Source organism: Tachypleus tridentatus, chromosome 8 (assembly GCF_004210375.1).
Source record: "Tachypleus tridentatus isolate NWPU-2018 chromosome 8, ASM421037v1, whole genome shotgun sequence".
NCBI lineage: Eukaryota > Metazoa > Arthropoda > Merostomata > Xiphosura > Limulidae > Tachypleus > Tachypleus tridentatus.
In genome coordinates, this window is record NC_134832.1 from 8,190,912 (window position 1) to 8,205,400 (window position 14,489).

Below are 14,489 nucleotides of genomic sequence, written 5' to 3' on the forward strand. Positions count from 1 at the left end.
AATACTATATAGTAGGTATGAATAACAAATGTAGTTCAATAACATTTTCTATATATTACTGGCTTAAAATAGCAAAATAGTTGAAGAAAGAATGTTTATATTTGAAATCTCAATGTTCAATAAGTTATACTTTGATTCACATATTTTGTATACGTAAAAACTAAAGTTATGGATGAAAATTATTTTAAGTAATAGTTTTGTTTCTGGCATACTTATAATAAACCCAAACTTACTACTATAACAGGTAAGATATGATTAATGTAGAGATCTAATGTTTATAAAAATAAAGAGTAGGCATTCAAACAATACTGTACATGCCATTCATTCAATTCATCTTGATGCCAGTTATTAATGATAATCGAAGAGTTGTAATCACCAACATACCAACCACAAATTTTCTGAGTATCTCCAAGTTGTATTCTTCCACTAGCAATAAAGAATAATGGCTAAACTTACCTCCAGAGTTCGCATGTACTTATATATATCATTGACATATTCTGTGACTAACTGTGGATTCCCATCATCTTCTGCATCAATGTTTTCAACACTGGGAGGTAAAAGTTGGGAAGAAAATGCCTCAGCAAGATCAGCTGCACTAACATCCATTGGTACCATCTGATCCTATTTGTTTAAAAGAAAAAAAAACAAAAAAAAAACATGAAATTTATCCCAAAATATACCACTAAAAATAAATATACTGTTTATAACAATGAGCACCATCATATTTAAATATTAAAAAAAAAAAAAAAACACACTAAGTACGTAAATGAATGTACACTTTAAACACCACTAAATAACTGACCCTGAAAAATAAATTCTTTACAATTTATAATTTTACATTATATCATAACTTCAAACACTGTTTATAGTATCCATTTTACCAACCACTTCAAAGAACTAGTTTTTTTTTGGTATTAATAAATAAAATAAAAAGTTTAAATACTAAAAGAAAAATTCTTTGACCACCTTTGGTTTGTGAGAACATCATAATTACTTATGGATTAATTATTTTGAAGTATATTAAAGAAGAATATGATGAACTTAAACCAAATTTTGTTCAAAATTAATTTTTGGAGTGAAGTGTGCAAGATCTCTAATGTTTAATTTATTATGCATAGGATAAAAATGCAACAATTATATACTTAGGTAGATTGAATTTCAAAAAAATTACAATTAAAACTACTTATTTCTTTATTAAAATGTACATTAAATTTGTACATCACTGTTTTGTAAAAAGCATTAACAAGAATAAAACAAATTACCAATTTTGAACAAACAATTTCACTTTTAAGCAGATATTTTGACAATTCTCCATTTCTGGAAAAGCCATTCTGTACAAAGGGAGCCTAAAATGAAAATATGTTTATAAATAAATAGACAATACCCAAATATTACATTAAAGTTTTCTATAAGCACAAAATGAACTCCATGTACATCTCTTATAAAAGTTACCATACAATCAACTGAAATTTTATATAATACATTCAAATTTCAATGGTTAAATGTGTATTTCAAGCTGTCAAGCTTTCACTCCTTACAAATTGAGTTTAAAACACATACTTAGTATAAATTATTATTACTGATTTCATTATATTAAAGTTGCTGTAGCTATATATAATTTTACATTAACAAATTTCATTTACTGTTTACGTACCATTTGTTTAGAAAGATCTTTAAGCATTATCTACACTATTCTACAGGGTGTTCGGAAAGTCACTGTGCAGGTTTGAAAGCAGTGATAACAGCATTCATTCAGTCTATTTCAAGCCAGCAACTCATAGGAGTGTTTAGAAACAAAATAAGAAGGGTTAAATCCTGTATTGATGCCAACGGGGGTCACTTTCAACATTGTTTATAATTGTCATTCATATTTATCTCCTGTATTCTATATTGAAACATGTTGGTTAATAAATACATAAGAGCACAGTGACTTTCCAAACACCCTGTACTAATATGTCTTGTGCAGGTATAACATTTAATTTATTTTGTCTCACCTTCTGTACGAAATAAAATTCAATTTCAGCTATTCAGTAATGTTAAATAAAAATTGAAAGTTCACTTCACAAAGTTTATAAGATGCTTGACAAAACAGCTAAATGTTAAGGGTTGTCAGTATCAATAGCAGTTCAAGCGAAATTAACCTGGTAAGTGATAACTCAAGATTTACATCAATAAACAGTTTAAATAGGTGAATTTACCTTTATTTCTCAACTAAATCAGGGATAATTAATCATATATATTGGTTAGTGTCACAAAATAATTAATTAAAATTAAAGTTTCTAATAATTACTACTATTTTTTCCAACTATACAAGTAATAAAAATTTCTATCTTCCACATCTGTTGGTAAGTAAAGAACTACATAATGTGCTATGCTAAATTGTGCCCTTTGAAGTTTGATTTACATTCCCAGAGTTGTTTGCCTTATCTGTTACAATAAAACCCCTAATGCTATCCTCAATTCCCTAATCTTAAAATACTAGCATATGCCATCAACTTTTCCTTCTTTCAGTACCAACAAATGAAAAGACAAAAGCTAGGAGAACCTAGAATGTTCTTCCGCTTTTAGATACCATGATTAGAAGAACAATGCACTAATTCAACCAGTTCCAATGATGATCAGCATAAATACCACAATATATTAGCTCATCATGATATACAAGCCAGCCAGACTCCAAAAATGTACAATTTTAGAAGACCCAAAAGAAGATTTAAGAGTCAACACTACAGCTCATAAAATGTACTCTGATGTAGATTACCAGTAAAATTACAAATTGAAAAGACTAAAGATAAACATCTCAGTTTAGCATGTTTTTTTTTACAGCAAAACAAAAATATATATGGTATACTGGACCACAAATGTCTGAAAAGCAAAGTATTTTGTTACAAATACTTTTACTCACGATTTTTATTCAAAATATTTCCTATGCGCTCAATGCACAGAATGTTAACATACCAGTTTCAAAGGAACAAAATACTTCAGTGGATTTGATCAGCAATAAGCAACTATTACTTAGCATCAAGAAATCATGACAACTAAATTCAGCACTAAAAGATTTAACTCTTTGTAATAACATCCTCCAATAAGAGGTAAATTATATGCTTTTATTCCAATAACATTTCTATTCAGCTTCAAACTAATATTTCATTGTACCATACAAGGCATATCACAAAAAAGTTCCTGGTATATAGAATACAACTTCGATACTGCACAAATTACCAAATACCTCAGTTATTACAAAATAAAGCAACAATCAATTAACCAGAGAAATAATGGACTTAAAGATATTGCAACTAAACTAGGCTGTCACAAATCATTTTTTAAATAAAAAACAATATTCTCTCAGCAATGTAGTTTCCTTGGCTTTCTGAAGATAATGTCTTGTGACTTTTTAGCAGTAAATATTTCTCAAGCAAGTTACATTAAAAATTTAATTTAAAAAAAATTTTTGTTCATGTTATATTAATTGTGAAGCATAAATTGTAGCTAATAACATTAATAGTGTACAAGTTTTTAATTTTATAAGGTAATATTTATTAAAAAGATCCTGAACTTCCTAGGATGAGAAATCCAATATTGTTTTCTCTGGGCATCCCCCTCTTTAATTTACTTCTCCTTTCCATGCATGAATTTTAATGCAAATTATTTATTACAATATTGTCATTGCTCATAGCTTTCAATTTTATTTTATTATTAAAATCAAATAGAAAATCAGACCCCTCTTGCCACACCCTCTCAGGATTTTTCAACATTTCTTTTACATTTAATACTATTATTTTAACCAATAAAAACAAAACAAAAAACAACCATGGTTTTCCTCTAGTAATTGACATATTGGTTTCTCTCCTAAAATGTTAATTACCAGTACAAATTTATTTCCTACAAGAAACAAACCAACTAGTTTTGACGAATTGGTAATGGCACTTGTCTCAGTTCAAAAGCCAGGAAACTGCAATTTGTATTGACACTGTCTGCTTTATGCACTTTTATTTTATGTCCTTTGGTGTATTATTTAATGAAATATGCATTACTTAGTACACTACTACCATTAGTATAAAAAAGTAAGATTAAGCATCATTGACAACCAAAAGCAACAAAAGAAGGCCCAAGTAACAACATTTCTTTTTCATGTGCATTCTTTATTGTTATAAAAGTAACTAAGATGCAAAAATAGAAACTTAACATTAAAGTTAGATTAGGTAAATTAAATCTTTCCAAGTATGAATAGTAGCAGTTTGGAATAGCTCATGGATAATGCAATTCAATTCACAAAATGATTTACAGTTTATATTATAATGGCATGAATAGTATTAGTAGTTAGATGAGATTCAGATGGTAATAAAACAAAGTATAAATTGATGTAAAATGTTAATTTAAAAATATTTAGGGCAAACAAATATAGTTTTATGTTAGAATACGAAGTTATTCTAGAAAGAAAAAAGGATTTATTTTGATTATTTCTTTGATAATTATGAAGTCTGCCAAATTGACCAACTTTGTATAGTTTTACTGAAAAAAATTAACATATTTTGGAGGCTTTAGAAATAATGCAAATGACATCTGAAATTTTTGAAATCAAAAAGTATTTTTAATCTTCACATGAAATTATTTTGCATTCAGTCTGGACAAAAAAAAGACTCAATATATCTATGGATAAACTTTTAATAAAAATAATTCATTAAAAAAACTGATTTTGTGTGTATAAACATCTACTGTTTAATTAAAGTGTCACATTTTGTGAAGATGCACATACTGCAAGCCTCTACAAACCCCAAGGAGAGGTCACCATGGTAACTAAAAATATAAAATGAGAGAAAATATTAGATACCATAATATGTACATGTGATTATGCAAATACAGCTTGAATCCAGAATAATTCTGAATTTATGCAAGTTATTTTCACATTCTTGGAGTTCTAAAACTTTTAAAATTTTAAATGGCAGTTTCAATACCACGTTTTTCAGGAATAAAGTGCTACAGTTGCACAACATTTACTAATTTCATGCCATTTTGTTTTTCTTCCTCAATTCAGTAAATGCATGCAAAACAAATGTTTGCACAAATCTGTAATTGGAAATTATTACAAAAAAGCCTTTATTAAAACAGACTGAAGATATCAATTATCTGTAGGGAAGAGGACAATTTGTAACTGGATAACATCAACAAAACCTGTGGTTAAAAATGCCTGCTGTGCAGCATAGAACAGCAGATGACAACTGAAGTTGAGTAAAATCTTTAGGATATCTTTGTATTTTTTGTGCTTTTGTATACAATGTTTTTAATCACTAATCAATTAAATTTAACCAAACTACAAATATTTTGTATTACTGTCTTAGCACCGAAAAATAAAAAGGCAAGGATAGACTTCAACCAGCCAACTTACAATCTGAATACACATGAGATTCTGCATTCAAAATACTCCAGGTATCATGCAATGCCAGAACTTTTGCAAACAAAAATACTTTAAGTTACAATTTCTCCAAAACATGTAAATTATTGTCTAGAATTATAATGGCACAATTATCCTAAGAAAATTTGGGGAAAAGAAAAACTGCAGGTAGTCCCCATTTCCCAGTATAAATCATTTAACATGCTTTGAAAATGTTACTGCACATAAGACAAGGTAAGTGTGGATTTAGTACATCTGAACTTTCAGAAAACATTGGATAGAGTGCCACATAAAAGGCTTGTAAAGAAACTTCTCCATAGGTGTAGAAAATAAGTTAACGAACTTTATAGAAGAGTGGCTTGGTTGGGTGGTTAATTTGGTGTTTTATGGTAGAAAACTGCTAGGCTATCTGTGCCAAACATTCAATAAAAAGTTAAAATTAAAGTAAAATTAGGAAATTTAAAATAAAAATAAAACAAAGTAAATAAAAGCATAATACCTAAATTTATATCTAGTCTGCAGCATTAAAAGATAAACTACAGTAATACAAGTGGTAGAGGACTTTCTGCAGCATAACTAATTATCTGAACTTACCAGAAAGACTAACAGGCAAGTACAAAAACCACCATCAGTCACCTGAAGTTGGCCTTTACAGTTCTGGTTCAGAGTTATTTGACGTTATGGCCATTTTCAAAAGGTAATAAAAATTTTAAAATACTTGTAGCAAACTAATAATAATTTGCCAGGACGACTAACAGGTAGTTTGAACAGAAGCGTTAGTCACCTGAAGTTCGCCTTTCCAGTACTGGTTATTTGACTTTACAGCCATTTTCTAATTTCAAATCAAACTAGATGGACTGATTCTTAAAAGGGAATCTCATTAATAAAAGGTCTAATGTATAAATTAAAAAACTTAAATAGCATTAAAAAGATTAATGGCCTTAAAAAACTGAAAACATATCCAAGGCAGACAGTGTCACCATCACCAATAACACTATCTAACATTATGGCCAAACCTTGGGACAAAATAAGGTGAAAATGGCACCATCATTGCTCTCAATGATGGCAACAAAGTAAAATATGGTTTCCTGTGGCCTGAGTATCACAAACTACATACTAGTGCATCAGTTCCAGATAAAAGAAAACAATGAGTTAAAAAATTGTGATCAATGTGTAGTCTAGTTAGAACATCCTCTTTCCTATCCTTATGGAAGCAAGACAGCCAAAGTCCAATATAGAGTTTTATTTGGAAAAGCTTGTTCTCATGTTGCTCAACCCAAGTTAACTGCCAACTTGCACGAAGCCAAGCCTTGAATACAGGACCATGGTCCATGTATGGAACCGGCACAGCAGTGATAGTGCCAGAGCATATAGATTTAGCTGCAGTGTTGGCAAGATCATTCCCACAAATACCAACATGACCCAGTATGCAGAAAAAGTGGATAAATGTTAAAGATAATTGGGCTAGTCAGTTCTGAATATCAGCAAGAACAGGGTGTGAACTAACATGAAACAATTCCAGAGCCAGTAGAGAACTAAACAAGTCAGTATATAAAGTGCAGTTTGAATACTGACTAGCTTCTATGTGATCCAGGGCAAAAGAAATGGCATACAGTTCAGCAGTGAACAAAGAAGCTGTAGAAGGGATTCTGTGCTCAACCACCAAACCAAAACAAACCATGGCTGAGCCTACAATGTCACCTCATTTTGAACCATCTGTATAAGTAAGAGTGGAGGATGGTCCAAAAGTTGTTCAGCAATTAACAGACAGTATTTCTAATCAGGAGTGTGCTTTTCTCAGATTACTTAAAGATAGGTCACTTTTGGGGACTGTAAGAAGCCAAGGTGGGATTGGCTGACCAGAGGATACAGTAATGTTATCCAAGGACAGACCCAATTAATCCAACTATGCCCGGATGCAAAGGCCAAAAGGAGCATTGGCAGAATGTCTATTCTGAAAACGTATGGCCAACTAAGGAAAGAAAACAATCCCAGGTGGGATGCTTTGATAAGGAAAGAAAGTTTTGAAGCACAAAGTAGACAGTAGCTAACAGCAGAGGTACAAAGAAGGTTCACAAGACTCTACGTATAAGCTCTGAACTGGGGAAGTGCAGAAAGCCCAGTGCAGAGCCAAAGTCCTGGCAGACTCACAGACCAGTAATCCATAGTCAATTTTTGAATGAATAAGAGCACAATACATCTGTAGCACAGAACATCAATCCTCTTCCCAAGTGGTGAAAGAGAGGACATGGAGGATGTGCAGTGCTCTTGTACATTTGACCCATAGCTGCTTGATGTGCAGTATAAAGGTCAAAGATAAGCCCCAAAAACTTTGTCTCAGGGACCACAAGCAGCACAACTTTGCCAATACGGAGTTCAGGATCAGGGTGAATACCCCATCAGTGGCAAAAGTGCATGCAAACAGTTTTAGAGAGAGAGAGTAAAATTAAAGCTGTTTGCTGTGGTCTACTTCAGTACATGATTGACAGCAATATGTAGTTGCCGCTCAATATATCATGTTCGATGACTGAAATTAGATGTGAAAGTCATCAACATAGAGCCCATTTGCAACAGTAAGAGGAAGTTGTGCAGTGATGGTATTAATCTTTATTCCAAAAAGTGTTTCACTCAATCACAGCTTTGAGGGACTCCAAGTTCCTATGGAAAAAAACAGGAAAGTGTCAAACCCACAAAAACTTCAAATCTCCTGTCCATTAAAAAAGTTTTAATAAAAATGGGCAAATGGCCATATAACTCGTATACATGGAGGTCTCGCAAAATGCCATGCCTCCAAGTTGTATCATAAGCCTTCCCAGTGTCAAAGAACACTGATACAAGATGTCGTTTGAGAAAGACTTCTCTGATGGACGTTTCAATTTGAATCAGGTGGTCCATGGTGGAGAGATGTCATCGGAACCCACACTGGGTGGGTTAGAGGAGGTTGTTTCATTCAAGGATCATTCCCAGGCTTAGAGAATGGCAGGACAATAGCCTAGCATCAGGAAAAACATTCTCCTGCCAGATTCAGTTAAAAACAAGCAGAAGTATAGTAAGAGAAGCAGGAGATAAATGGCACAACATTTCATAGTGTACATCATCAGGTTCAACCAATGTACTGCCAGTTTGAGTTCTACTAGTGTAAAGGAATGTTTATAGTCAAAAAGACAATCAGCTTGATAGGACAGAGGTGCTTGCTCTGCCTGAGTCTTGATGGCTAAGAAGCAGAAGTGCTAGATACTTGGCAAAAGCTTTCATCTAGAGTATCAGCTATTTCCTGGCCATCAGAGAGCAAGATCCAGAGGGGGACAGAATTATATTGCCCACTGACTGATCTTTCGATTCTTGCCCCATATGACTTTGGAACTGGTTGTAGAAGATATACTGGTTGTGAACCTAATCTAAGAATTCTTCTGGCTTTGACGTCTTTCCCACCAAGCATGTGCACAGGTCTGCTGGAGAATGATGCAGTGCCAGAATGTGGGATAGCTACGAAAAGTATCCCATGCCCTGTGGCAGGCAGAATTCCCCCACAGATGAGGATACCATGGAAAATGTGTCGAGGTTTTAGGAATACACTGAATAGCTGCTTGTATAATACAGTTACTGCTGCCACACAGTCATCTATTGATGGCTGACAGACAATGGCAGGATCATGTTCAGCAAGAGCAGTGAAAGAGGGCCAGTTTGTTTGATCCAGCTTCTACCAGGGCACATGAGTCAGGTGGCATCAACCACAGCCAATCTCTCAAAATTACAGGAGAATGACCACTGCCTCGTGGATTATTGTCAACCCTCCATGAAAAATGAGAATAATGAAGGGGAGCCAATTGAGAGTTCAATAGCAGTAAAGGGCTGACTAGGTGTATGAAAATAAATAGAAGAACCAGTATTAAAAAGAGAAAAGTTGTGATAATAGAACACAATGGAGCAACCTCTCCTATCAACATCAACACTTCCCCAGTGGGGATGACATCCATTAAAGTCCCCCAGAATTAAAAAGGAAGACTGCAACTGTTCAATGAGAGCATCAAGGTCTGGTTGATCATAGGACTTAAGGTGACAGGTAGAGATAACAAATAGTCACAATATGACCTAAGGAAGCACGGATGGCTACGGCCTCCAAGAGTGTGTTGAGTGGCAAAGACAGGATGGGCACATGCTGATCAACCAACAATGCCATCCCTCCATGCACTCATCCAATACACAGCCTATTATTTATGTAGAAAGAAAACTGCCAAAAGATGACTATCAGAAGGTTTCAGAAATGTTTCCTGTAAGGAGACATACAGGATGGTTATAAGCAATCATTGTTTTGATGCCATCCAAATTAGAACGTAAACCTCGAAAGCTCCATTGTATCAAGATGGCCATTTTTATTTACGTGTAGGTGAATTGGGTGAAGAACTTCTGTTTATGACCACGTCTTTTTTCTTGACTGTCTTTATTGAAGGGAGGTCGATTGTCCTCCATGGATCATGCCCTTGGTTGATTGGACAGCTCTTTGCTGTTGGAAAAGGATTCCAGCAACTGAGGTTTGTGAACAAATGATCATTTTGCATCATGAGATGGGAGAAGATCTTTCCAAGGAAATGTCTGTACCCAAAACCAAAAGCAGGGGATCCTGGGATTTCTTGGAATGTATGGAAGGGACAGAGATGGGTGTTGAAGTTGATTCAACCTTTTTTTTAACCACAGAAGTCAAAAGGCTTCATTTGGTTTGAGAACAATTTCTTTTGGAGGCACAGAGAGCAGCAGCATATATCCAAGATGAAGTGGTGGACAGCAACTTGTGAGCCTCAGAGTAAATAATGGTACAAATTGTTTTGAAACATTGCACCTCTTTCTTCCAACCACTTAAGGCAAGAACAAAAGTAGGATGGGTGAGAGCCATTACTACTCTTGCAATGAGGGTCCATTTCACACTCGTAGGCATCATGGTCCTTGCCACCGCAACGAGCACACATCAAGGAACCACAAGATGACGTCTGAGTGACCAAACTGCTGACACTGGAAACAAAGAGGGTTCGAAATGTAAGCCCGTACTTTGCAATTAAGATAACCTGCCTTGAAGGTGGCAGGTGGACATGGTGATGTAAATGTCAGAATGAGGATATTGGTCGGTATTGTAATTCCATCTTTGCAAGTGGAGATGCACCTCACTGCAGAAACTCCTTGGGTGGAGAAACCAGCAAGGATCTCCGATTTGGGAATGTTCTTCAAATCCCTCTCGACAATAACTCCTCGTGATGAATTCAAAGTAGCATGAGATGTAACCTCAATAGGTATATCCCTCATTGCCTTTGAATGCAAGAGGAGTTCACTGTGTTGAGATGTGGAAGTTTCTGCCAATATGTTATAAGATCAAAGCTTCTTTACTGACTCTGGAGAGCCACCAAGTCTCTCTAGTCCCTTCTGAATAAAAAAAAAGGGGAGACATTTGGCCTAAAGATTTGTCTGAAAGTGAATACAATATAAGAAAATGAGGTACAGATGTTACAGATGTTGAAAATTGCTGCTCAGAATCTTCAAGACATGGTTGTTTACCTATAGACTTTTCACTATTTAAAGATTTTTAATTGGAGTATCCATAAAAAAAAAGGAAAATTTCAGTGCCCACTGACCCCACCCACTATTGGAGTCCTATGAGGGGGATGCACTACAATGTCAAACAAGGACACTGCAGCAATGCCAGGGTTTTGTGAGAACTATACTCAAACACCAGCATCAGATAGTGTCCACAACACCTGTCAAGAACATCCAACACTAGTACATAGTTGATCCTAGCCCAAGTGGACCAGCTGATTGGCCCAAGAGGGGCCACCTCAAGGCTGCCCATCTACAGGATTTCAAGAACAAAGTGGTGTGTTAGGGTTGGACCCCTCAACCACCAGGATCATCTCCTCCCCTTCATGGGTTGTCACTCATAGTAAAAACGTGGTTGGATATTTAGATCCCAGAGGAGGTAAACTGAAAGAACAGAACCTTCCCTGGGAGGAACCTACACCAAGAAGTGGATGAAAGAAGGGAGTTGCTATAAAAGGAGTTCAGTCAAACTGGATTAATGTTGCAAGTAGTGTACCTCAGGTATTCTTAGAACCACTACTCTGATTTACAATAACACAGATGACAATGATCAAATAATTACTTAAATTTACTGATGAGAGATCTTGGGTGTTGCTAGTTGTGAAGAAGATGCTACTGATTTACAAATGGATTTAGATCACTTAATACATTGGGCAAATTAATGACAGATGAGTTAATTATGATCAATGCAACATGTGTGCAGGATATAATATGGATTTTAACTAATTTAGATTGGAAAAACAGTTATGAATAAAGAATCTTGGTTTAAAGGGTGATCTCTCTTTTAAGCCAGTCAAACAGTGTGCTGTTACTAGGTGTAGAGTAAACAGGATTTTAGATTGTATCTACATAACCATTGAATACAAGTGTAAATAGGTTACAATTTCATTGTATATGTCACTAATTAGGTTACACTTAGGGTACTGTGTTCAGTCTTGGGCTCCTTATTTTTGGAAAGATTGAATTGCTGGCAAAGTTCAGGGGAGAATTACTAAAATGGTACCTGTTATGGAGGGGTTGTTGTATGAGGAGAGATTAAGATACTTAAAATTGTTCTCTTTTGAAGAAAGATTTAAGAGATATGACTGAAGTGTTTAAGATTGTAAAAGGAATTGATAATATTGATGAATTGACATTTTATATTCTTAACAGAGAAAATTATAGAACTAGGAGAAAAATACGGGGAAAATTTTTTTATGCAACTTTAATATTTATTTTTTGTTAAATGGAAAGCTACACAACAGGTTAACTGTACTGTTCTACAGGAAATCAACCTACAATTCTTAACAGACCTCAGACTTTCTATTAAGCCACCATAAGGAGGACCATTTTAACAATAAACATTTGGGATATGTAGCTTCATACATAAAGTACAAACTTTAACCAAACTATGAACATCAAAAACAATATGAAGAACAAAGATAAACAGAAAAATGGCAAATTATTTTTAATTGGAATATATAAAGCCACTTGACCAGGATGATGAAACTACTAAAAAGCTTTAAAATGGTGACAAAAAGCAGCAGTTAGAGAAATTTTAATGTGCATGTGTGCACACACACAATGTATCACAATATGAACACAATAGTACACAGATGGATGTGCCACAAAATATACAAAAAGATTAATAAAAACTGAACTGGTAAAACTCACCTCATTAGAGTCTGATGTGCTGAACCTTGCTGGAGATAAAGCAAAAAATGTGTATGGTGAGACAAAAGAATATATGCAAGATGGATGAGCTATTATAAACACACCCAGTGAACGCAGAAAAGGGCAAGTCCAAAGTGGAAGACATCTGTCATGATTAAAAACAAGTAATTGCAGATTCCACAAAATGGAGTTGTCCAAGGAAAACAGTCTGTACAGACAACCAAAGATTATCAGGACTGAAACTATCATACAACAAGGATATAAAGAAAAGAAAAAACATCTGATCAGCCTAAGTCTTCACAAAAATGAAGCAACTTTAACTGGTTCCTGTGATAGAATATGGAAGACTAGGTGATAAATGTCTGAACTGCCAACAACATGCAAGGAGAATAAAATGACTTAAGACACAAATGATGCTCAAAGGAAGTAATGTAAAACAAGTCCCAGACAGGAAGAGGGACTAAACAAGAACCAATAGATGAAAAAAAACCTTTAAAACAGGATGAAGGTATGTGATTAAGTTCAGGAATTGATTACCAAAAGAGGAAATGTGGAATTGAAAGGACTCAAAATGTATCAATCCATAAGTTGAATCCTCTTCTGAAAAGGCATAAATCCCAAGAGTAGGTGGCTCCCTAGCTGCTGATGTAAAAAATGACCACACATTTGTTGAATAGGTCAACACATGATGACCTGACAACAGCAACCAAAGAAGTTCGTAAACCCAATAAGACTTAGCAATCTCGTGAATGATAAGAGAATGTTTCTCTGGAGACAATAAATTTAAGTTGGTTATTATGATACAAAGGTCAAAAGACAAAACATCCTTGATTCATGATCATAGAAAACCAAAAAAGGTATACCTGTTCCTTATTAGGAAGAAAGGATGGAGATTTAAAAGTTGGTCAAAATCTTCCATTGGTGATGAAAGCACTACAAAAGGCAAAGAAACAAAATGCCAAAAGACCTGAACTGAAGAAGCAGGCAGAAAGAAATCATCCACCTGATGCATCATACCAGGAGCATTATTTAACATTTTACACTATAGTTCATCATTGCTCCATACAACTATGGTAACTTACGTTATTCACAATGTCAATAAAATCTTGCCACAGACCGAAAACTGAGGTTCGTCAAATGTGCTGGTGAGAGAAAACAAAAGTCGCAATCAGGTAGATGTAAGGAAAGTGCAACAAGGATAAAAGCAATGTGGCATTAAATAAAGAAAGGCTATAGAACAAAGCAACTAGAAACTCAAAAAGCACAGGAAAAAAAAATATCTAAACACAGGCAGTGTCAAGTAAAGAATCAGAATGATTATGTATTAGAGCAAAACTACAAACATTCTTCCTACCTTTGCAACATGTTACTACTGATATCACTATATAACAAAATTTACTTGTTCTTTGGCAGAAAGTTTATTTCCCACCTGCTTCTGCCTAAAGTAAATGGAAACAAACTTTCTCTTCAAACTCTGCTTTTGTGACCTGGGTGATGAAATTTTCAAATTTACCCATTTTCCAGAACATTCCAGATAGATTTAGTGCTGAGTAGCTGATAGAGAATTTGAGCTTTCTAGAATGTTATAGAAGCCTTAAAGCTGTGCTGCTCCATAATGAGAATAAGTACCATCTCTTCCACTGGTTTATTCAATGCACCTCAAAGAAGAATACAACATCAAGACTTTGCTGGGAGCCTTGAAGTATGATGAGTATGGCTGGGAGGTTATCAGAGACATCAAAATGATGTCATTCCTGACGAGCATCTAAGGAGACTTCACCAAGTTTCCCTGTTATCTTTGTCTTTGGGACAGTAGGGACACCACAGCACCTTAAAACAGGAAGCACTTTCCACAACCGACCAA

At 34.6% G+C, this 14,489-nt stretch overlaps 1 protein-coding gene across 3 annotated transcripts in view; it reads right to left on the minus strand.

Annotated features, from left to right (window-relative positions):
* LOC143258482 (G2/mitotic-specific cyclin-B-like) overlaps positions 1–14,489 on the minus strand; it is a 45,728-nt gene that overhangs the window by 22,159 nt on the left and 9,080 nt on the right. For 2 of the 3 annotated variants that reach the window (XM_076517530.1, XM_076517531.1), the window contains exons 3-4: positions 1,263–1,346; positions 457–621 (exon numbers count right to left, since the gene is read on the minus strand). In XM_076517530.1, the coding sequence (XP_076373645.1) occupies positions 457–621; positions 1,263–1,346 (249 nt within the window). The remainder of the gene's footprint in view (positions 1–456; positions 622–1,262; positions 1,347–14,489) is intronic. The other variant, XM_076517532.1, reaches the window with a different exon arrangement.